The 25277-nt window shown below is 42.2% G+C and overlaps 1 protein-coding gene and 1 long non-coding RNA gene across 8 annotated transcripts in view; one reads left to right on the top strand and one right to left on the bottom strand.

Moving 5' to 3' along the window:
* Positions 1–23817, bottom strand: part of LOC142084188 (uncharacterized) — a 38057-nt gene extending 14240 nt beyond the window's left edge. For 5 of the 7 annotated variants that reach the window (XR_012674281.1, XR_012674280.1, XR_012674277.1 and 2 more), the window contains exons 1-2: positions 10044–23817; positions 4852–5081 (exon numbers count right to left, since the gene is read on the bottom strand). This is a non-coding gene — a long non-coding RNA (uncharacterized LOC142084188). The remainder of the gene's footprint in view (positions 1–4851; positions 5082–10043) is intronic. The other 2 variants (XR_012674282.1, XR_012674278.1) reach the window with 2 other exon arrangements.
* Positions 4991–21143, top strand: DUSP29 (dual specificity phosphatase 29). The gene is made up of 3 exons (XM_075154436.1): positions 4991–5235; positions 15628–15848; positions 20896–21143. The coding sequence occupies exons 1-3, from the start codon at positions 5051–5053 to the stop codon at positions 21141–21143; spliced, it is 654 nt and encodes a 217-aa protein (XP_075010537.1). The 5' UTR covers positions 4991–5050.
* Positions 23818–25277: the final 1460 nt, after the last annotated feature.

Genomic DNA, 25277 nt, shown 5'->3' on the forward strand with positions numbered 1-25277 from the left:
ATCCCTCCTCCATGAAATAGGAAAGGCTGTCCTGTGCTGGAGCAGCACTTCCAGGAGCAAGCAGGGTACGGAGTCCCTTACGCAAAGGGCACAAGGACCGTCCCTACTCCAGAGAGCTTTCACATCCAAGGCTGTGTGTCCCCAGCACAGTGCGGTGCCATGAAGTGGCTGCCAAGCTGCTACAGGAAAGCTGCACTGGTACATCATTTGGCCTGCACTAACTAGTCTATAAGGCAAAGCATTTTAGCCCAAACGAAGCAGGGCAAGGGGTGGGAGACCGCTGCAACGAGTCTGTGCAGGGGTAACAGATGGCAATCTGTCTGCCATCCGACTGCACTGGGTGAACACCCTGCAAGGGACGGTCTCCCCTCCCCAGAGGTCTGCAAAAGAAATCTGAGCTTTCAGTGCCTGGGCTTGTGCTAGACAGTCATCCTTATATAGTCATCCTTATATCCACAACAGCATTAAGAACAACCACCAAAAAAAAAAATCCAATCCACTTTTCACTTTTTAATCTAAGAGGGCAGGCCTAGGGAACGGTCTTCATCTTCCCTCAGCTCCATTTGGTGTACACAGAACAGTCCGTAAGAGATGAGGTTAGACATCTTTTGTTCCTGGAGAGACAAGTCTTTCACTCCTCCTCCCCCCAGCCAAATGCTTCACGGCAATTAATTCCAGAGCTCCAGTAGCAAACCTGCCCCTTTTTCCCCCCTTCCCCTCCTCTTAGTTAAACTCTGTTACTTCTTACTTAGTCTAGAGACAAATCTGAAATACATATTTTTTTAGAGGAATTTCAACTGATGCTTTCCTGTGCTCTCATTCAATTTAAAAATCCCCACAACAGATAACATTGGCAAGGCATAAAAGAACATAGCTTACTTGAAAGTTCAGGGAGCATATGGCTTCCCAGGACAGACAGAAACGAGTATTTCTCAGCAGAGGTCTAACTTTCAGAGTGCTAACCAAGCTTCAAACTGAGACGGTGTTACAGTACCACAAACGATCATTTGCAGATGTAATTGTCCTGTTTTGAGGTCTGCAGCCTACTAGCAGGACTATTGGTGTAACAAATCAATGCGCTGTGGCCACCAAGTGTGATTACTGATTACACCGCTTTCTCTGTTTCCTCCCCTCCCATTTTATGGGGCCGTGAATAAAAGCACAGTCAGTCCTTCAGCATCAAGGCAACAGGCTCTCAGTTAAGATTTGTCCTTACTAGACAAATAGCAGTTCTTATCAAGTTCTAGATAACAGCCTATTCACTCCCAAAGTCAGACTGTATTAGATATGTATCTCTGACAGTCTAACATTATCTACGCTGTTGAGTCTGCATGTAGAATTAGCATAATTCGGGCATGGGAAGGAAAAAGGCTCTCCTGGGGAATGGCTACTGGGGGCACAGAGACGGGACTTGGTGCTACTCAGAGGCATGCAAGACCAAACCCAAGGTAAATTTGCTAGAAGCTGGAATTCTCAGAGCCCTTTACAAACCTCAACAGAGGACCACTTAGCTAAACAGCATCATCATGTTTTAGGGAGCTTGGCTGAAAGATAGATCTCCTTGCCAGTGAAAGCAAGCCAATTTTTGAACAAAGGTGTACACATGCCAAACAAAAACCGACTCCATAATCTTGCCTAGCTTTGGAGCAGGAAAACAGGAATCATTTCGCTTTTTCAAGTTTTGTGGAAAAACAGAACATGACAGGCACAAAAGAGCCCAAACTGAGGAAACAAACCCCATGGGTACACGGGATGTCAGTGAAAAATGGTCATCCTGCTTGCAGGAGAGCTCTACAACAGCTGCACAAAGCCACTAGCCAGATTTTTGTAATTAAAAGGATACAAACGTCACCAGGCCAACATAAAAAAATTTGTGGAAGCCACTACAGGGTTTGTTCCTGGCAAAAAAGGTGGATTTTTGGCAGGCTGTACTCGCACACTTCATAAGATCAAGCCCAACTCCACCCCTTCTTGCTATGAGTCTCCTGCAGAACTGCAAGGTTCAACTTCTCCCTTCAAGGGGATGAGAGACAGGAGCAACCACTGCCCTGAGACATCAGGCAGTCCCACAGGAGAAACAAGACAGACCCACAGGGAGATGGAGCAGACAAAATCTGCAGCAGAAGGCTGGCAACATGGAAAAAAGGGAAACCTGTTTTCAGAGGACAAGAGGGGAACATGTGACAACTGGCAACAGGGTAAATAGGAGATCAGGCATGTGGCCAGCCCCAGATTCTAGTTCCTAGAGGTTTGCTGTAGCATAAAGATCAGCTGCATGAGCAGTTTAACTTCCTGCTCACAACTTGCAGAACAAAATGTGCTTTGCCTTCAGAAATGTGCAAATCCACAGAAGAATACCAAAGGAGACATTACAACACACATGTCCCCCACAATAATCTTTATCCGACATTGTGCCTGGATCTATGACATAAGTATTTGTCTGGTAGTGTGCAGAGTTTCCAGTGCTGTTAATTTGGACTTAAAAGCTCTCATGTACACCTTTATCACTTGACAATCACTCTCTCGTTTCTTCTTTACTGAGAATACATGGATGTACTGTAACTTAGCTCTCCCCCTGCAAAATTTTCTTCAAGTAATCAAAAAATTAAAAAATAATCTGCAAAACCCTTGACCTAAAGGTACCCTGCTGTATGCATGGGGATACCAACTAACTTCTCTGGCAGGACAGTGCAGTGCCACACCTGAGCTAAGGAGCACAGCATTGCACTCTTGCAGCTGTACTGCACCTGCAGCAGCTGGTACAGTTGCTGCTGGTGCAAGGGTTTCTGTATCACACATATTTCACTGGGCTTTTACCTGAGATACTTCAGCTGCAGGGGATTGGGAAAGTTAAAAATGGATGCAGAAAACCCACCTGTCCAAGAGACAAGAATGTTCTTGCAAACGTGTAGTTACCCGCTATGTCCTAAGGCAGTGTCTTCATAAAAGAATGGACGAGGGAGGCGTTGAGACTCAAGTTAGTCTCTGGCCTTTAACTTTACTCACCAGCTCTGTGAAAACTTTAGGCTGCCCTCTGAGCTCCTGCTGCTCATGAGGTCAGTGCCCAGCTCCTAGGTAAGGCATAGCCTTGGTGGGGAAGAGGGGGAGGAGGGAGGCCACTTAACTGGGCTCTAATGTTGACTCCACAGCTGAGGGAGGCAAATGTTACAGGGGAAAGTCTAAATCAGGACAGCAGCTGAGGAAATCACAGCAAGCAGGAGAGAATCTGGAGCTTCAGGAGATGTGTAAAGCTAACACCAAAGGATTTGATGCTAGCAGATAGCTCAAACACACAGGACATTAAGGTTGTCAGTTCAGAGCGACAGGTCTGACAACATGGCCAGGCAAAGGGTGTTGTTTTTGGCAACATTAATGATACTCTGATTTTCGCTACAGGTAACATTGCTCCCTTCTATACTATATGTTCATCAGTGCTTCTTCCTACCCACTTGGCATGTATGCATATAGGTTAAAAAAAAAAAAAAAGAGTGAACCTGAAAAGAAGGAAGTCCTTGAGCCCATCCTGGCTAAAAAAATATTTTGTCAGTCAGCCAGTGGTGCTGCAAAAAGGCAAAGTCCCTCAGTAAGTTTGCAGACGACACCAAGTTGGGCAGGAGTGTTGATCTGCTGGAGGGTAGGAAGGCTCTGCAGAGGGACCTGGACAGGCTGGGTCGATGGGCTGAGGCCAACTGTATGAGGTTCAACAAGGCCAAGTGCCGGGTCCTGCACTTCGGCCACAGCAACCCCAGGCAACGCTACAGGCTTGGGGAAGAGTGGCTGGAAAGCTGCCCGGAGGAAAAGGACCTGGGGGTGCTGGTTGACAGCCAGCTGAACATGAGCCGGCAGTGTGCCCAGGTGGCCAAGAAGGCCAACGGCATCCTGGCCTGTATCAGAAACAGTGTGGCCAGCAGGAGCAGGGAGGTGATCGTGCCCCTGTACTCGGCACTGGTGAGGCCGCACCTCGAATACTGTGTTCACTTTTGGGCCCCTCACTACAAGAAGGACATGGAGGTGCTGGAGCGTGTCCAGAGGAGGGCAACGAAGCTGGTGAAGGGCCTGGAGCATAAGACTTATGAGGAGCGGCTGAGGGAACTGGGACTGTTTAGTCTGGAGAAGAGGAGGCTGAGGGGAGACCTCATCGCGCTCTACAACTACCTGAAAGGAGGTTGTAGCGAGGTGGGTGTTGGTCTCTTCTCCCAAGTAACTAGCGATAGGACGAGAGGAAATGGCCTCAAGTTGTGCCAAGGGAGGTTTAGATTGGACATTAGGAGAAATTTCTTTACTGAAAGAGTGGTCAGGCTTTGGAACAGGCTGCCCAGGGAAGTGGTAGAGTCACCATCCCTGGAAGTATTTAAAAGACGTGTAGATGAGGCCCTTAGGGACATGGTTTAGTGGACATGGTGTGTTGGGTTGACGGTTGGACATGATGATCTTAGAGGTCTTTTCCAACCTGTATGATTCTATGATTCTATGATTCTAAGTCCCATTCCTGGAAACAGCCTAGGAGGTTCAGCGTGCAGGGCTGCATTAAGATCTTGGAAGAGTAGAACAGGTACACCCAGCATTCACCTGAATGGACACATTTAATCTCCCCTAGTTGCTGAAAATCACATAAAGGAGAAGCCTTTAGGAGATTTGCAATTAATGACAAAGAAACAAATTTATCTTAATTTTTCCCCATCCAGTTCCCCTAGGTGCTCTAGATCCCTTGGATCAGGCTGCTAGACCTACCAAATTCTTACCAGTGGATTTTTAGGAAACAAATTTCCAGTGGAGACCAAACTTCGGTGATCACAAACTTTGGCTTTTGTTCCTGTTGCTGGTGAGCTCATCCAACAAAGTATTCCTTACCTAGTTCAGGGGAGGCAGAAATCCAGGTGCAAATCTGCGTCTGCCACAGAGCAGGTCCATCCATCTCGCACCATGCCCAATCACACCTGCTCAGTGCTGCTCCCAGCATCCCACAACTGGAGCAGAACTCGCTTGCTTTGTGCTTAACATTCTGTTTTGGTTGCATTCCAGTTTCTTGCACATCTGAGCGCACTACTCCATGAACAAGATGTCATCAGCAGGTTTGAATGCTGGGAAGAAAAATGCATACACAGCAATCAAAGTAGATCCTGATGAGGATTACCGTACCCCAGATGCATTTGAATTGGAGCGACTCTTCTGGAAAGGATGCCCGAAGTACACTCATGTCAATGAAGTCTGGCCCAACCTCTACATAGGAGATGAGTAAGTGTATACATAGTACCTCTACGTAGCAGATGAGTAAGTGTACATAGTACATCTCTTCTACATAGGAGATGACTAAGCTGTACCAAGTACAGCTCACCAACAGACCAGGGTGTTTCTTTCCTCCTCCTACCCATTTGCTAGTATTTAGCGGTGATGATGTGATTTGATGAGCTACTGACAGATGCCAGAGTTCAATAGAGCAACCGGAGCCTGCCATGGCCCTTACAGATACAGGCACTCAGTGTTGGTTGCTGCTGCTTCAAGAAAGCGCTGGGTAAGTGCGGCAGGGTCTACTGTTAAAGACTGAGTAACAGGAGCAGTTGTGGCACCAGTGTAGGCTGCAGAGCTTGAAGCTAGTCATGATCTATTTTTAAATGTCTCATTTCAAGGAGTAATTTGTCATTTATCTCTGAGTGAAAGTCCTGCCACAGTTACAGTGACAGAAGAGCATGGCCTTGATGTGTAGGACCACGCCTTAGGTTGGTTTAAGCCTAAAATGTAATTCTTGAAAAGTGACTGAAGAGACAGCTCAACCCACAGTGGTATTTCTGCATTTCCAAGCCTGTGCTTGTGTACATGGAGTACCCTGCATTTCCGAATTGCTCAAGAGATTAAAACAAATAGAACCCTGTGGAAGGCAAAGCTGCAGAGATGTGTCTCACTGATCACACCAAGTATGATTTGGAAAAAAACCAAACCCACAAAACAGACTTAGCTCTGCTGAGCACAGGACTAAGCTAGAAACAGCCTATTCTGACAAACAGAGATGACTGCTGCAGCAGGGAGACATGCCATCAGAAAATCCCCCAACCCAAACCCTGAGCAGAGCAGGAGAGCTTTTCTTACCCCTTCAGCGCTATTGGTCCCCTTCCCATTTTCCTTTACACCCTGTGCTAACATGACATTTCTTTTACATCATCACTGTAAGGCACAAGCAGGAGCCCCACTGGCTCCAAAGTTCGCAATAATTTTTTTAAAAGGTCCTAAAATTCATCTGTTGCCAGCTTATAAAAGAGGAAAGATATACAGCCTTGAAAGTTACAAGACTCCTAATATCATCGACCAATTACTTCTGTGGCGCCAGAGGCAACAGAAAGACACACAAGAGTTCTGGGCTTTAACCAAGCTGGGGCTCCCACTTTTAGAGACAGGAAGAAAAACCCGAACATATTTTAACCCCTGGGAAGAGCCTGGCCAAACGACTCACGAACAAAGGAAAAGGGGGCTGAGTTGTCCTCTCCCCATCCTACCCTGCCCCTCGTTAGATATTTCTAACTCAAGATTCAGTGTGAAGAACAGCCTCTTCTGGCATCTATTCCCTACTTCCTTGTTCAAAATTACCAGCAGAATTATTCCAAATGAAGCCATTAGAATAATTTCCCTTTTATCTCTGTGATGAAGCTACAGCTCTGCCCTCTGAGCAAAGGAATCTAACGAGACAACAGGTCTTTGGACAGTCAGTCTCTAAGCCCAGGACACCAGCCACTGACTCTTTCATGTCATCGTTCCCATCGCAGTGGCTTGTTACACCTTGTATTTAATAAATGCTAGGAGGCACGACTCCAAATACAATACACACCTGCACTCTGTACAAACTAACCAGAGGAACAGAAAAAGAAGCTTCTTGAGAGGTACTTAGAGCTACACCCACTTAAGCTGGGCAGTTTTTTATTTCTGCAGGGGATGGGTCTTAAGTCGGGAGGAAAAGCGATGGTGCTTCAAGGGGAAACAAGTCCCCCACATGACCGGGACAAAAGAAGGAGAAAGCCAACGGAGAAGGAAAAAGAAGTGGGGAGCAAATGGGGGTGAACAGAAGTAAAACTTCACCAGAAAATGAGGCTCCCTACGAGAGAATGACTATTGTCAGCCGGATAAGGGCAAACTTGACATCTGGTAGCAGAAAATCTGAGAAGAGAACTGGTCTGCAGGCAAGATGCAGCTTTCATTACCAGAATTAAAATTTGATTTGAAGCAGGCAAAGTCCAGGGACCTCTGTATATCTTTCCTCAGTCAGCTCCATGTCTTACTTCTGACCAACAGCTTCCCCCTTCAGTGTAGCAGGGGTTTTTGTATTGTTTTATTTTAAGATCTTCCTGTAGCACTGGTCGCCAAAGAGCTGCCATGGAGACGTGAACAGATGTTGGGTGTATTTGCATCCTTAGCCATGCTAAATTAAGGTTGATCTTGAAAGAATTTAGTGGAGCTCATCAACAAAATCAAGTGAACACACACATGCAGAGTTTATCTTCACAGCCTTCACATCTGTGCTTCATTCCTGCCTCCTGCATTTACAAGGTTAACAGGACTTGTGACTGCTTATGGAAATGCTAATTAATTACCCTGACTACGTAACCACGTCTTCCTTCTAATGCAATACAGGCTATCAAGGAGCCCTGTGAGGCCACTCAATTCTTTTGTTACAAGGCTTCGCTGCAGATGTTGCCCAGAGGCAATGAAATCTCCATGAGCCTGTCAGGCCCTGAATAATCAAAGCCTCAAAATATAACATGCTGTGTTCAGCTCCAATTGAAATTTTCCTCCAGCAAGTTCCAAGGACTTTGAAAGACCAGACACTGGAACTTGTAGGAGACAGCCCAGTGATAGGAATAAAACATGCTTTGCCAAGATTTTGATTCATCTGCTACCAGGATTAGTGCTTGCATGTATCCTCCTTACATCCAGAAGCCTTCTAAAGGCATAGAAAGCTTTGTCTTGCTCCTTTCTTTCACTAGGTTACTTGCATGGGCAGTTCTACTGGCTAATCCCAAGCCTGCTTGGTTCACCGCAATCACATGGAAAACCTCTGCCAGTTGTGTACCTTGTAGTTCCTTCTTGCAGCTCTTCAGTGATCGCCTTATTACCTGAGATGGCGTTCATGGTTCCACATTTCTGAATTTCAAAGAATTTATTTTAGCTGACGACAAAGGCCTCCCAAGATTGTGTTTTTCTCTTAACCATCCTCTAGCTCTTACTAGGATTTAAGGCCTGATCACAATTTCAGGTCTTTCAGTGTTCTCAAACTACTCCCAGAGGAAGAGAAGTCTTCTGGAGTCTATTTCCTTTCAGGTTAAATATGAAAAATATTTTTCTGGATATGCGCTGAACTGAGCTTGCACTTCAAGAAAACTATGGTCTGGGTTTGTCCCAGTAGAGCCCCAGGGCTTATGGTCTTGAGAACTTACACAGGTAAGGTTCAACAAAACACACGAGTAACTCAAACCTACAGATTGGAATATATGATAATTAAAATACATAACTAAACTTTAAATATATGCTTAGCTAAAACTCATTCTCTTCTCTTACCTTTCTCCAGAAAAACAATACAGTATGGCTTTTTCCAAGTGACTACATAGAAAGACAATTTATACTAATCTAGAAGAAAACAGATGGGACTCACTCAGGGTAGCAAATCGTTACCTCCCACTGTTTAGCGTTATGAACTCCTAGGATCTACACCAGTATTAATCATACAAAAATAGGAGTGTACGCAGATTTAGATTATAACAACACTCCTGAGGACATAGTTTCACCTCTGTTAGTATGAGAATCTGCCAATTGTAACAGCAGTTTAACAATCCAGAAAATCAGATCTGTAACACTGGACCATAAACCTCTTAAAGCAGCAACCGTTTCCAAGACAAGTAACACTTCCCCACACAACAACATCTCTGTCTATAGGTGATTTCTAACACTTGGTGAGTGACTGAAGTCAAGAACAGGAACTGACTGACTACATCACATGTGTTCGGTGCCTTTGCTGTATTTAAGAGAGGTATTTCCCATATCTAGGTTGTATCACTTACAAAAACAACATCCACTGTTTTGGGCTAGAGGAAAATGGACTACTAAATTTTTTTCTACCACATATTATGAAGATCCTGGTTCAGTATTTTCAGTGGTACCTAAAAATTCTTCTAATTCACACTGAACAGGAGGTATCCACAGAAATGGAGCAAACCCTCAGAAGGAAAAGGGGATACAATGCTACACAGTCTCTAGATTCCCTCAGTGCTGGAGTTATCAAAGGAAATTGGGTCAGTATTATTGGAAATTCTCAACATCTCTCCTCAGGAGGGAGAACTGCCAGATTTTCTTAAGAAAGTGTCAGTATTGCCTATATTCAAGAAGCTTCTTTCTGACACTGACCATCTGGTAAGTTATCATCCTGCATCGAGCTTTCCTTCAGCATTTAAGAAAATGGAAAAGTTTGAGAGAGACGATTCCTCTTCTAGTATCATGTTGCCTCAGATGTCCTTGTGTTTTGTCAATCTGGGTCACGTCAATCTGTGATATACAGTCTATACTGAAACATGTACATACTGAAACAGTCTATTCTGAAACGTGTATCATGTAGATCTTATCGCGCTCTACAACTACCTGAAAGGAGGTTGTAGTGAGGTGGGTGTTGGTCTCTTCTCCCAAGTAACCAGCGATAGGACAAGAGGAAATGGCCTCAAGCTGCACCAAAGGAGGTTTAGATTGGACATTAGGAGAAATTTCTTTACTGAAAGAGTGGTCAGGCCTTGGAACAGGCTGCCCAGGGAAGTGGTGGAGTCACCATCCCTGGAAGTATTTAAAAGACGTGTAGATGTGGCGCTTAGGGACGTGGTTTAGGGGGCATGGTGGTGTTGGGTTGATGGTTGGACTCAATGATCTTAGAGGTCTTTCCAACCTTAATGATTCTATGATTCTATGTTTGCATTGCTCAACCCCCACATGAAGCTTAGGAGACTTGGCTCTACTTGGAGCTTATAAGCATACCAGTTGTCTGGTTGACCAGTACCAGCTATAAGGTGTTGACTTACCTGTGGAGAGAGCTGCTCTGCCCACACCCTCACAAGGCGCTTTGGAGGATTACTTCCCTTTCTTTAGATGCACTTGGGTTTTCATCATGAGATGCCTTCTCTTCCCTTTGTTAGCTGCTTTTAATATACTTAATACTTGATGTGGAGGTGCTGGCTGCAGTGCCTGCAAGTTTTTTTTCCCCTCTCTTCCAACTCCATTGGTTTGGGCTCTTCCTGATGAAAGCAGCTGGGACTAAAGCTTGTTATGACGGTATTTTTGAAAAGAGAGAGAAGGGATTTGGTACACTGAAGACGGCAACTTGAAAGGAAGTATTTTCTTTCACGTTATAACTACTTACATTGTTGCTTCCAGAAGAAGGCAGAGTTTGCTACAGCACTTGCTTTTAATCCTTAGCTTTAAAACTGACAGCAGGCACAGTTAAAGTCTTGGACAAGCCCTTTACTTGCCCTCGCACAACCTAAGAGATGTAAACAGTCTTTTGGGAACCATCTAAAAAAGGATGACATTTTTGTTTAGGTCAGTTCTCCCTCTTGGTGATAGTCTGTTATTATCAATATATCCCTATGTGAAAGTGATTTTATCTCCAATTTTCACCATTTAGGTGGCATTCCCATATCAAAGTACTCCCCCTTGCCTCAGAACTTTAAAAACACGTTTATGAGTCCATCTGTCCTACAGTAAATGCAGGGTCTGATTCAGCAAAGCACGGAGCTTTTGCTTAACATGCTTTGCTATAGAGAGAAGGACTTTGGGGTATGCTTAACTTTTAGCATATGTTTATGTGCTCTGAACTGAAGAGCTGATGATATTTTTACATGGGACCAATGTGCCCAGTTCATCTCTTCCTAAGCTGAATTATACTGAAATTTTCACTGTTATCTCCCAGTACTACATTTCACCTTCTCTGCATAGGAACACATTCAAGGCAGACACTGGAGACCACAGCTGCACCCTGTAAAAGGAAATCAAGTGCTAATAGCACAGATGGTGGAGATATAAAAAATGAAAACAATTGCAAGAGTAGTCAAATGCTTATGGCTTCACCTACACTGGTATTTGTAGCAAACTATTCTTTGCAATGGCTACTTAAAATTCAACCATAATCACAAAAATGGAAATATTAATTGCAATTTATTAGGAAACAGCAACATGAAAAGAGGGAAAAAGACGAATATTGTTAGCTTGACTATTAAACTCTGGTAGTGAGCCAATTGCAAGGGAAAAAAAATCTGTGCCATTTCTAGCTGAAAGTGAATTAGAAATAAGAGTTATAACTCCTCCAATAAGATATATGATTCATATACCCCTGAATGATCCTATGCTATTAGTCACCTCAACCAATTGGATATTTGCAGATATTTATGCTTGATTTATTCCTTCCTTTCATCTAAAATACTGATACCTCAGGCATGGTAAAAACTGCAAGGAAGACCAAAAGCATTCCCCCTTGGGACAAAACCAGGAGTATCATGCATGATGAAACACAAAAATTTAGGCTCTGATTAGAGTAAACAGATAATGAGGGACGCTTCCACCACAATGATGTTTCCACCTCTACAGATTCAGCTGAGGTTGGAAAGCAAGCCAGTCCTTCACACAGAGCCAGAGTTCACTGATGGCTAAAGCCAGTCCAGGCAAACACGCCAAGGGGCGCAGTAACATTTCCATTTACAAGCATATGGGTCCCCCTATACGAGTGCTTAACAGCCTGTTTCTTGCTCTGTGTTAACTGGCAATCAACATGCTGCAGACCCAGCATGACCTCAAGTTTAACTGCCTATGTTATGGCAGTGTCAGAGTCTCAGCACAGGCCATCCCTGCCCAATAGTATTTCTGATCAATGGGTGAAGTAAAAAGACGGCTGATGGGAGTGAAAAAGCAGACAAACCCGGGTCAGTATGACAAGTGGTGGTCCAACTGGGCTATCTGCCTAGCTTTTGGGGAAAGGTTTTGCAAGAAAAAAAAATGAGGAAAATTTTTGAAAGAACAGTAAAGATATCTTTTATGAAAACATAATTATCAAGTGCAAGACTAGGGGGGATAAAGAGAAAGGAGAAAGAGCATAAGTGCTTCCTAATCTCCATATCAAGTCTGAAACCAAGCACTCTTGCTCTTGAAAAAGAGTGTCATTTCAGCTTTCTTCAGAAGATGCAGATTCTAAAGCCCAAGGCAGGCACTTCTTGCAGTCCACTGAACCCTATTTTGTACTGCACAATACCTGTTTCCTCAGATCTCTACACAACATTATGTATTAGAAACCTTAGGAAAAGTTTTCCATACATAATATTGTCCAGGGTATCTGCTGGAAGAAAGGTACCTGACATCCTCTTTACAGATCACACGCTCAGCCTGCAGATGCACAAGCCACATACCCACAGGATCTACGTTGATCGTGCTCCACTTAGCCAGGGCAAATGTTTTAGGTCTTGGTTCAACTAACAGGTTCTACAACACCTACACACAGCACAGTTTGAGTATCTATTCCAGTGAAAATGTGGAGATCTTAACAGATTTGAGTGCTCAACACTGAGCATTCATTTTCTGGAAGTTTTCTAGATTAGCAACATCAGTAGAAAGAAGAAAGTGTGCATCCATATTATAAAGAAAAATACTATATCGGGCAAGGTTACATTCAGTCCAAAAGGATATCGCCGAATCAGTTTACATATCAAGTGTCATTAAAAAGCAGGTAACGTTTTAAAATCAGCCTATTCCAAGCATTGAGGAAAACAGTACAAATTCTTCAGTGCCAAAAACAGTGGAGTAGATAACCGTCTAAGTATTTCCTTGGTACACTTATAATTTACTTTAAAAATAAGAGATTTCACAGAAGATGGTTTAGTTACATCTAAGCATTTACGATGGGCTTATTGCAACAGCATTCAAGGTTGATCCATTGCTGCTTCTTATTCCCTCTCCAGCCCAAGCCATGGGAAACAAGAGCGAGCTAACAGAGTAACAATGTGCATATTCCCAAACTCCAACAAGCTGAGGGCCAGACAACGCTAATGCAAATTGTGATGCAAAATTAACACCTAACTGCCTTGCCTTTAATTGATTAAATAAAAAGAAGGATTAATTCCATCCTGGGCCCCAAATTCACAGTATGCAGCTACAAGCAAGACTGGGAGGTGGAGAGAGAACTCCCCAGGAGCTTGGCCAGACTGAGCCGACTGCTTACACAGTTAGTGAAAGACAGTATCCCTTCTTTCTGAATACCTACTGAAACACTGGGGCCACTGAACACTTAAAAATTAGATCCTAAGACATAGAACAAGACTAAGTGCGACCATCAGAAACAAATGCATCAGATGCACCCACTGTGTCAAAAGGCAATCTCCTGAGAACCTAATCAAGAAAACAGGAAAATTGGATTTCAGATGAATGTAAGTGTCAAATGTTAATAATTGTCATGCGACCCATTGTTTGACATTGTCCTTGCTAGGAACAATTTCATCATTTAATTCACATGCTATTTATTAGCCTGAGCAGTGCTTGCAGAAACCAAAGTTTGGTAGTATCTGCAGTCCATCAAAAACTTTTTTTTTCCACTGACCCTAACTACACTGTAGTCCTACTTGCTATTCAGCACGTAGGTCTCCACTTGCAGGAGTTCTAGCTGAGCACAGATCTCTGACCTGAAACCATCAGTCTTTCATGGTTTGTTGGATACATGCTTTGGATCAAGTCTGGTGAACGGAATACTTATTTTCTCTATCCCACCATCACGGAGGCAAAACAAAATAAGACTTAATTTGAATCTATAGTTCACCTCAAACACATCAAAACCAAGAGAAGTAATTATTCTTTTTATATACTTTTACTCTTAGGCCAGGACATTTAATCTGTTTTTTAAGTACTGGCCATCCTTAATAGTCCAGAACTGAAGTGCCTTTGCTGGCAAAGCGTACAGAGCATATCCACCTGAAGAGAATCCTAAGGCACAAGTCTTCTAAAAGGAGGAAGAGAAATATCTTTCAAGGTCAATCACTGCAACAAGAATACAAAGGGAAGGAGTGAGCATTATTTAACCTGAGGTGAAGGTGGCAAGTCACCACACTAGCACAAGATGCTGCTGCTTCTCTGTCCTCCAGAGCCTACTGAGCTTAGGCAGGCATCACTAACTGGAGTTTTTATTTATTTTTTAAATCATCGCATAGGGGACTTACAATATTATTTCATAGCAAAAATGCCAGTAGGGTCAAGACATTATCATTCATGACCAGAAAGGAATTTCTGCAGGGAGAAAGGTCTACTCAGAACAGCAAATTATCATGAGCTTAATTTAAATCAGAAAGAGCATAGGTAAGACCTTCAGTATCCATATCCCAGTTAAATGCTCTAATCACTAGGTTCTTGACTGCTCAAAGGGGGATTTTGACTTTCGCAGAGGCTGGGAAGGTGGAGTCAACTTCAAGCCATTCTGAGCTGTCACCACTAGAATTACGAAGCACAACAGGTAGCCCACCACAATGTCCTGTGTGACAGCAGCTGCATTTACACATTGAAATATTCAGGAAACATTCATGGAGAGAGGTACTTTTGGTTGGAAAAAGCTGTTTCACATCATGCACTAATTCATTTATGGCAGCAGTAGTTATGTGAAAATATATTAACAGAATAAAGCCTATGCAATTTTTTGTAAAAAGCTCAGTAGTCTTTCTAGGCACTAATGAAACTTGACAGCTTTTCCAGAACAAAACTTTCCAAAATTAAACGCTTTCTGTAATGGAACAAAAAAGTTTTTACACGCCTGTCCACAAACTCTGCACTTTTTAGGGAATTTCAGGCTGCTGGCAAGCACTTAGAGTGGGTATTGGGCACACAAAAATCTAGGATTTCCTTTCCTATCTGACTTGCCTTGTCCAAGGGAAGAAAGCACAAGAATAAATTAGAATATTGGCCTAAATATATGACTTTCAGCTTTCACTGAAGGCTAATATCCAATTTCCATACCTAGGGTTTTTTTTTTGCTTTAGACCTCATGTTTAACCAAACATGACAGTAAAAGGAAACCTGACAGGGAGTTGTGACCACAGAAGGGTGATTTTTAAAATTATTTTTATTTTTTAAAATAGAAATGGAGAAAAAACTCAGTAACTTCTTTTAGGGATGAAGAGCTTCTTTTTGAATCCCAGATGATCTTACTACTCTGATATCACCGACTCTTTTATTAGTTCTGCAATATCAATTGATGGGACAGAAGGGGAAAGCAGCATTCATGGGTCCTATTTCAAGTTCTGCCACTGATTTGCTTTTATGACCTATTTCTTTCTTTATCTCAAGTTTCTTCTTGTACAAGATGGATAGAAGCCAGTATTGCCTACATTACAAAGGTGCCAGGAAAATAAATTCATTTTTAAGGTGCTCTAAGGACCTGGGAGAGATAGTTATGAACTCCAGAAAGATCATTCACTCTGAATGACAGTATCTTAAGATCTTTACAATGGTAAATGATGCATTTTTTGAAGCATTATCAGTTTCATTAACATTTAGAACATACCAAATAAAAGATTTTTTTTTTTTTTCTGGCTTGCTGGGTAAGAAGCTTCTTCACTTACACGACAACTCTTGTTTTAACAGGAAAACTGCGTTAGATCGCTACAGTCTTGAGAAGGCAGGCTTCACCCACATCCTCAATGCGGCCCATGGTCAGCGGAACGTGGACACAGGACCAGAATATTATCACAACATGACTGTGGAGTACCATGGAGTGGAAGCAGATGATCTCCCCACTTTCAAGCTCAGCCAGTTCTTTTATTCAGCTTCTAAATTCATTGATAATGCGCTTCAGGATGAAAGAAGTAAGGAGGGTGCTGAAAATGGTTAAAAACAGTGCAGTATTTACTCCAGCTGATTATAAGCATAGTTCCACAGCATTCCACCTTGTAGGAATGAAACAAGTCCAATATAGTTTAACAGAGAATATAAAACTAGTAGCAGGGAACTAGTTTAAGAGAAGGTAGTGATGTAACTAGGACCTTTCTCACTGCAAAGCTAGTACCAGCCCAAGAGCCCCTTACCAAGCACTTTGATCAAAGTCCACATCACAGCTTGCATTAAGGTTTCCTGTCTGACAGAGGTTTTTTGTTGTTGTTTTGACTCCTTCATAAACACACCAGAGACGGTCAGAGACTGCATAGGTTCCATGAATTAGCTGTCTTTTCCTCAAATTAGTCCCAATTAAGAAAGGTTTAATGAATATTGGTTGCATAGCGGTGGGAGTGGAACATGAGTGCCCTGCAGAGATTCCAGGCTGTCACTCCACAGCTTCATGCTCTGCAGCATTAGATTCACTCTACAAATATAAAAACCACCTTCCTACCTGGCCAAGCTGTAACAGATTTATCTCTCTGCCATCTTCCAAGCAGCAGGGGACCGAAACAACTCTGACGGCAGAGATCTAGAAACATTTCATTAAAGCCTTTGTGATTTCTCAGCTTGATTACTACAATTCATTATTTGCTGACCTCCAGCAGTGTTCTATCAGAAAGCTTTCCACTGATGTGAAGTGCTACAGCCTAGGCCTCACACTGGCTTTCAATATTACTCCCACTCCTTTCCCCCACGTTTGGTTTTTTTTTTTTTTTTTTTAAAAAAAAAATCTCTACAGGATATTTTACTAGAAACCAGCTGAGAAACTTAAGACTTTCCTGCTGACCTACAAAGACCTTAATATCAGAGGGTCACATATCAAGTTTCTAGCCTCGTGTCAGCTTCCCTTCTTGGCTGTTTAGCTCAGCTGTAGCCAGCTACCACCTAGCTTGCCCCCAATAGCCAGCCAGGTCTTTACAACTTTACCTTTCAGCAAGTACAGTCTACAGCAACAGTCCCTTCCCTTGTTCAGGAGAAAGTCTTGAAGGCAGTTCAGTTTTAAAAATCAAAGTCCTAATAGCAGGAGAAACTGCTTCAGGAGCTTACTTGCTTGTGAAGAAAGGTACCTGGTATTTCAAAAAAGTATGTCTGAAGCACAGCCTTTGGGAAGGAGCGGATAACTACCACGCACCTGTGTCTACCCATGGCTGGAGGCCAGAGGTCAGAATCAGACTGGAGTAGCTGAAGTAAGAAATGCAGACTTCCTCACTCCCATCACCCTCCTGTTCCTGTTAACACCTTTGTCTGCTGCACAGAGGTAAAGAAACAAGCACAAGGGAAGCAGCAAAGGCTAGGAAAAAAACTTGCATCCCAACAAATATTGAGGCAGGGAAGGATGGGGGGGAGGGAGTATCAACCTTAGTGTTTCAAAACCACATCAAAGTCCAAGAAGTTCTGAGACAGCATCAAGCACCAGTCCAGCACTGAAACACAAGACCAAATCAAAGAGTGACTGGATGAACTTCTACAAAACAAAACAAATGTGCACTTAAATAGATGCTACCAACTGCCATCATTTCTGTAGCCGTGCACTGCCTGCCACATTCGCATGGTTTTTAAATAAGACAGCCAGGATCTTTCCTGATGGAGACCAATAAAATAAAGAATTCCTATAACACTCATGAAGAAAAAGAGCAAGCTCTTTACTTTCTCATGAGGGAAAAGTACACTAAATATATATCTCCTGTCCCAGCCAAAGATATGCATAAAGGCACATATGCATGGCCCACGAGACTGAGGTTGGATGCATGACAATAGCTTTCCAAAACACATTTACAGAACAACAGAATGACTCCAGAAGCTAGACTAAAGAGTAGACTGATGTCTCTTATGCTTACAGGAGAAAAGACTAGAGGCAAGTAACTAGTGCTGTCCTCCAACAACATAAATGCATTATTTGTGAATGCACATCTAGTGTAGAAAGGTTCTATGTACTTCAAGTGCCTAATGAAAGGACTATTTGTGTGCATCTTCCTGACTGACAAATAGCATCCAGATTCCTAAACTGGATTTTATAGTAAGTAATTAAGTACCTACCTCCAGTGGTAATAACATGGGACTTCAGTACATGGTGCTAAATACTTCTGATCAGTAACACCATTACACTCATTTGCTACTTTGCAAATGCAAAGAGAGGGAAAAGGGGAAAAAGGAAAGAAGTTTCAACTTCTGCGACCAGAATGTATGTACTAATGAATTTGCTTTGGTTGTATCACATTGTTTGTGGTGTGACCTTCAGCCAGCCAAATGATCAAATTCATTGAAGAGATGTCTTCATACAATGCGTTTTGCTGGGAAGCTGCTCAATAGTCAATGTTGTTGAAACAAGTTGTCGGGCAAATGAAAAAGCCTCTCTCTTTCTGCCACAGGCCAGAAAGCTTGGCCATTTGGATGCTGTCAAAACACAGCCCTAATGCAGTAAATCTGACTTAACCTTCAAAATCATCGTGATGGTGAAGAAACTCCCCGATCAGAGCAGTATTTGCAGACTTTAAGCATGGGCAGATGGACTTAAGAATAGTGAAAGCAGGTCAGTCATAAGAGTAAGTTTTAGAGGGAAACTCGAACTCTTCACAGTTATGCATACTATCATTCAGCTGTGCATAAAGATTTCCCAAAACATGCAATTCAGACCATAGGACAGCTTAAACTTTATACCAGCGAGGCCTGATTAACCTGAAAGGAAGACATGATTTTAAGAGGTTTTTAAGTTCCCTTCTGTGCTACAGATCTAGTACTCATTCCCTTGGTGTCTTAGTTCCTTAGAATGTAAAGTAGAGGGGAATAGCATTTTTTTTTCATGTGAAGATGTCATGGGAAAAAACACACTAAAGACTGAGATGATAAAAGCAATGTGAGAAGAAACATATGAGACAAAGACCCAAGGCACTTGACCAAAGATACCTCAACATTCATCACTTCATCTGACTCTGGAAAGGGAGTGCAGAATCTAGACAGATTTTCAAGAAACACAAACTCAAGTTAAGTGACCAAAATACTTCAGGAACCTGTCACCACTCAGCAGACCTCTGTCTCTGTGCACTGATATTTTATATTCAGCCACACCTTGAAGAATATAAGTGGTCAGAATCAAAGACTGCAAGAGCAGACTCCCTCTTGGGGAAAGAGGGTTCAGATTGGTCCTTACGTCAGAACTGAAGAGACTACAAAATAGTACAGAAGGGACGTGGCCCTGCATTTTGCTGTAACAGGCAGTCAGATCTTGAATATTCACACACAGGAAAGGACAGACTTCATTTTCCTACAACCAGGAGGCATTTCAGAAAATTGTACAGCCATATTTTGCTTTTGTTAACACAATATAAAACTGTACATTTTCTCCTAGATCCCCCTGCATTTGCCACCCACACAAAGCAAAGCCTTCCTTGTCCTATCATGTATTTTATCACCTCAACAGCAACCCATTTACAAGGTGGGAAGCTCTGAAGAGAAGCATGAAGGGCTGAACAAATGAGAGTTTTCATCCATTTCAAATATTTGCAGTAATAATAGAAGGGATTATCATTTTCCAGGAGAGGAAGAGGCACTTCTAGTTATCAGAGAGACTGGAATTTTGCCAAGATGCCTCTAAGACTATCTGCTGGGATTAGGATGCAGACTGTAACCATTAATCCTCTAGTGTTGGCAATTCTTGATGCATCTATTACACAGCAATGCTACTTGTGCCAAGACATCCTCTTGTGCCTGGAAGCAAAGGAGTTAATCAGCAGGAGTCGTGGTTTTGCACCCAACACTTCTCACTAGGCATAGCTAACAGAGATAAACTATTGTTGGCCCTGACAGGATTTTTTTTTTTCCTGTGGCAATTCAGCTTAGCAGGGTGTTAGAAAGAGTGCTCCAAATCTACTTCCTTCAGCAGTTCAACGCTTTGTGAGACCCCCTCAAGGGCTTTGAATCATTTTTGGAAATCTTTTGAAGTGTTTCAAAACCTGTCAATCAGACCTGAACCCACTTACTGTTCTCTTCCTCTGCCTCCCCCAGACACAGCAAACAGGGAAATTTCCACTTTGGCTTACATCCTTCCTAGTACCTGAAGCCAAGGACTTTCTGCCTCTGGAAGTCCAAAGTTAAACGAAGCAACGTCACAAAGCTAAATCCTGAGGCACATTTATTCAGAGATGAAAACTATTAGCAGGGAATCTGCACTCACAGTATACGAGACAGGCCACTACCGCCTGTAGGAGATGATCCTACAAAGCAGACAGGAGGTGGTGGTGGGCAAATGTTACTTTCATTCAACATGATAGCGTAAGGGTGACTAGCCAGAGATTTCTAAAGAAGCCTTTCTGCAGTTTAAGAGGTTATATCCCCCTGGTTATATGCCTATTAACTTCTATGCCCCTTCTTAATCCTCTGCCCTCAAAAACTGAGCCTTAAAAAAGTCTTGTTAGCTATATTTTACAAATGAAGTATTCAGGCATAAAATGATGCACTCCAGATCTTGAAGGACATCTTTGTCAGAACAACAAAAAATAATCATATTTGGTTAGCTTTTGTGCCTAGCTGGTAAAACTGAGAAAGGCACCTCCGTGCATCCCACTTTTCCTCATGGAATGATGGTTCGATAGTATACCAAACCCTCCTATAGCCTTACGCTTTGGTCATTATACCCACAGAATTACATACACGCTGCTTGTGAGGCATGCAAGATTAGGCTGCAGTGGGGCTTGCTATGTTACTCAATGCAAGGCTGCAGCCCCCAGGCCTTCTCTGCAACCTTTGTTCACAAATAAATTCAGAGATACCTGATTTAGGATTAAATGGGTAATGTCAAATGTAGATGGCGTTCGGCTACTACAGTAAGATTTACAGCCTCAGTTTCCCCACCTGTAAAAAGATGGGCCTTACAAAAGTGCTGGTAAGGGTACAGAGCAGGGGCACCATAGACACCTTCACTGTCAAAAAAAGAAATTACCCAGTGTCATCTTTGCATCATCTCTCTCTCTCTTTCCACAGACAAGGTTCTGGTTCACTGTGCTATGGGTCGCAGCCGGTCAGCCACATTGGTCTTGGCTTACCTGATGATTTACAAGAACATGACAGTGGTGGATGCCATTGAGCAAGTATCAAGACACCGATGCATCTTGCCAAACCGGGGCTTCTTGAAGCAGCTGAGAGAACTGGACATAGCGTTGGCACTGCAGAGGAGGAACACCAAAAACAGCCTACCATCTCATGAGGACAAGAACAGCACCACCATCTAGTATTGTTCCTGGCAGGGTTGTGCTACTGGAAAAGAAACTCCATAAAAAGAGGGGAGGGGAAGGTGTAGTTAATTACATAATCGCAAGGAGCATTTGTTATTTAGAAGGAAAAACAAAGTCATTTCAAATGCTGTCAAGATGAGAAAGAAGGGAAGCCAAATTTAAAACCCATCTTCTTGGAATGTTCTGGCCTTAGCAGAATTCTTTGTGACATGAACAAATAAATTTTATCCTCTGTAAAAAAGCTTTTACAGCACAAAAGCAGGCACAACTTAAAGAAAACCCTCTTCTAGCCAAGTACCCCCAAAATCCTGATCCTACCGCAAGCACATGGCCTTTAAAAGGGTGGAGCTAGGCATTCCTGAAGAAATTTTGCAGGAAAAATACCAAGACGGTAGCAGCACAGATGAATTGTTTAGTCCCAGAGTTCTGAAGGATTTCACAGGAGTTTGCCTTTTTTTGCTGTTTCCTGGCATCTCCTTTCTTCTTTCACAGTAATAATCTAGGGGAGCGCAGTGTTTAGAGAGCCTCCAGATGAGGATCAACTACCCAGTCTTCACAATGGACTTTGCAGCAGACTATGCAAACTAGAAACAATGCAAGACCCTTGAGAAGGTCCGATGCATAAGCAGATACAATCAACAACAATTCAAGGACATACATACACATGACATTTTAGCAGTTTCAGTTTTAACTTGTTTTTCCTAAATGCTTTAACTGCCTGAATTTAAAAAAGTCCTACACATACAGCATCCAAGTCAATTTATTAGTCCACAAAAAAAAAGACTTGAGAAAAATTATGTGTTGTGACTTGTTTTCCTGCACTTGGAAAAACTAACAGCTAGAAAAATAGGATGTCTGAACTTGTGCAGCCCTAGTAACTCCCAAAATAATCATGGCTTATAACCAGTTTTAATGAGATTTTAGTTTTGATTAAAAAGGCAAGAGACACAGGTGAAGCCTTTAAAAAATATCTCACACTGACCTAACCAGTAGAAAGTTGCTGCTGTACTTCCAGACACCACTGTTTATGTTTACCACTACCAAATGTTTCCTTCTATCTCAGCTTTAGTCACCTTAATACATTATTGTGCTCCAATACAGTTGCTAATAATTGTATTTGTTGACAGAAGCAGTCCAAATACACAAATGGGGACACTGGATCTATTTTTCTGCCTAAACTTACTCAATTTACTCTATTTGATACAAATTATCAGTAACTGTGTTTTGACACAATGAGAGTTTTGCCACCTCAGCAGTATTTGATAGTCTTAAAATATACTGTAAAGGAGGATCACAATTAAGCCACGTTTATCTTTTTTCATCTGCAAAAAGGTAAAGTCATCACCATCTCTACTGGAATTTTGCCTAATTCAACTTAATCAGGTAAGAGCTATTTGCTGCTTCAGTGCCTGAGAGGAATGACCTAGCCCCCGAGAGCACAGGAGAGTTCTTTTGGTCTTTACTAGCTGACAAAGATTTTGTAACTTTGGTGCAGTACGGACTGCAGAAGTCCTGGATACTTTAAAAAAAAGAACACAGGGCAGAAATGTGCCACTGAGAACTATGAGTATACACTACAAACCAGAGTTGAGCACAACTTTAAACCATTTTTTGCAGATGTTAACAGTTCTTTACATGCTTAGCATCTCTAGTGTGAAGGCTTTCCTATTCCTTCACTTCTTTTGGGGGCCCAAAACCCAGTAAATCATTCATCTCCAAACAGTAACTGTAGCCAAGGCTGCAGGCACCCATAATGCAATGCTTTTGACTTCTCATTCGTATTTATCTGTATAATAAAGACCTTATCTTCAAATTCTCAGACACAGCAGAACACAATAAACACAACTAGACTACTGTTAAAAAACAAATTAGATGTCATGATGTGAACAATATTCATGATAGAGATACACAAACTCTGGCACTTACAGCAAATTAAGTATCCCTACATCTGGATTAGAAAAAAACAAATAGAAGGAAACTCAAAGGAAGCCACTTGACACTACAAAAATAAATGAGCAGTCACAATGGGGGTTTAAAGAGTCAAAAAATTCTTGGAAGGGGTCCCTCAACTCTTTCCATCTACTTCCATAGACCTTCAAATGCACCTTTTCAGAGCACCTCACCGTCTACTGCAACTTAATTCACAACCCAGACATGCAACAGCTCTCCCAGCCTTGTGTCTGACAAACCTGCCTTTCGGGCACATGGTCCTGCTCTTTCATTTACCCTGATGGAGAAAGCTGAACTTTCTCACCTCCATGGCAGCAGTGTGTTTCTTAGCATTAACTTTACAGACAGGAATGCTGTACCAAATGATCTACTAAAATACAACAATTATCTACCAAGATTTCCCTCAGTCAAGTTACAGGTTCTTTTCTTTCTTGTATCCTGCATGATAGTTTGATGGCTGCTGTAACTGGAAGAGGATCTGTAGCTGATTTACATGCAGAATTGTATTCGAACATGGTTTTCTGGGGCCTGGAGATAGGTATTTCTTTTGCAGTCTAAGACTTGTGCAAATACACAGGAAAAATTTTAATTTCTTGAGGCCCAGCTGCTTTTGGTGGAGACTGACTTTCAAACAGCAGCCTCCCAACTACTGACAGAAAGCAAAATACTAGAACTCTTAAGTAGTTCCCATTCATTTTGTCCTGCATAGCAGATTAGGAAATTGACAACTTCCAAAAGACAGGATTTCAAGCTACTCAGAAATTAGGAGCTGCTATTCTTGCATGGAGATGAAAAATAGCACAAAACTGATTTCTCAAGAAGTAAATCAACAGAACCCCATATTCCAATGTTTCTACACATACTACTCGAAGCCCTTAAACATGGCTTAATGAAGCTTATTTGTTCTTATTTACTAGATGGCGAAAAAAACTACCAAGAATTTAAATTACTCAACTGAAGTTATGATAAAGCCAAAACTGTAATCCTACCTTATATCTTCTTGCAAACTCCCTCCCTACTCCACAAAGATCAAAACAACAACTTATGACCAATGCATATCCCAGAGCTTCACTATGGAAGAGCTGACCTGTATTACTATACACGTCATAAACAATGCTGGAAAGACACAGTTTTAATACAGAGAAGTATTAAAAGTAAAGGGAAGAGGAAGAAAAACAGTCAAAGCTCTTTACTACATTGGTCAGTTTGCTTGCTCCTGTAGGTGTCAGTCTCTACAGAACAGGCTGCAATAGGATCACCCTCAGCACTACAGATAATTGCCAGGCCCATTCTTTCTATTTACCACACTGTATATAAATGGAGTTTGTTCCCATCAACTAGCCTGCCTGATGGACAAATTAAACAGCTTATAAAACTAAACCACATAGACAGTGATCTAACATGGAAGTTTTGTACGTTTAGAAGTCCTCTGTTTCTGCGTGTATGGCACGGCACAGCTTCTTACCAAGTTAGTCAAAAATTGGTTACATTTTGTCTACTGCTAGGAGATCAGGCAGCCAGAGTGCAACAACACTTACCATTCCTGTCTTTGCTAAAGGGCTAGAGTGCAGCTTTCAGGAGTACTGTGATTCGGCAGCTGCAGATGAAGTAGGTTCTGCTCCAAAGACAAGTATCTTCCCTTAGAACCAGGTCTTGCCTGAAGCACTCTGCTGGTACAGCTATGTTAATTAAGCAATTCTGAAGTAAACGTACTTCTTATTTACTTCCCAGCTTTTTTCCCTACCATTCTCCCAGAATCAATTAGAATAAATCAGAAAAAGCAAAAGTTCTGGAACATGTAGCTTCCACAAAGTAGGCAATCCTTGCAAATTGCTAACTAGCTAAATAACAAGCGTTAGCAGCACTGACTTCACCTACAAGGCAGGTCTGCAAGCAATGTACATGCAGAATGAAGCAAGTTTATTTCCTTCTTGCAAATCACTAGTGGTATGAAGTATCCTATTTGTCAAACCAAAGACTAAGATTGCATGGGCAGGGAAACCAGCTGCATTTCACAAGAATCATCTATTGCAACTCTGTGAGATACTAAAAGAAAGAGCTAATTCTCAGCTGGGATAGTGCTAGAGCACAGTCAAAACTGACACTGCAATGGGCACACAATACATAGGTAGGTCTGTCAAGGAAAAGACAGCTTTCTTATAAAACGGAAATTTTAGTGCA

The sequence above is a fragment of the Calonectris borealis genome, chromosome 7, assembly GCF_964195595.1.
Source record: "Calonectris borealis chromosome 7, bCalBor7.hap1.2, whole genome shotgun sequence".
In the NCBI taxonomy this organism is placed as follows: Eukaryota; Metazoa; Chordata; class Aves; order Procellariiformes; family Procellariidae; genus Calonectris; species Calonectris borealis.

Coding starts and splice junctions, on each gene's coding strand:
- DUSP29 (XM_075154436.1), top strand. CDS start 5,051: ATGAACAAGATGTCATCAGCAGGTTTGAATGCTGGGAAGAAAAATGCA. Junction 5,236..15,627: donor AACCTCTACATAGGAGATGA/GTAAGTGTATAC, acceptor TTGTTTTAACAG/GAAAACTGCGTTAGATCGCT. Junction 15,849..20,895: donor TGCGCTTCAGGATGAAAGAA/GTAAGGAGGGTG, acceptor CTCTTTCCACAG/ACAAGGTTCTGGTTCACTGT.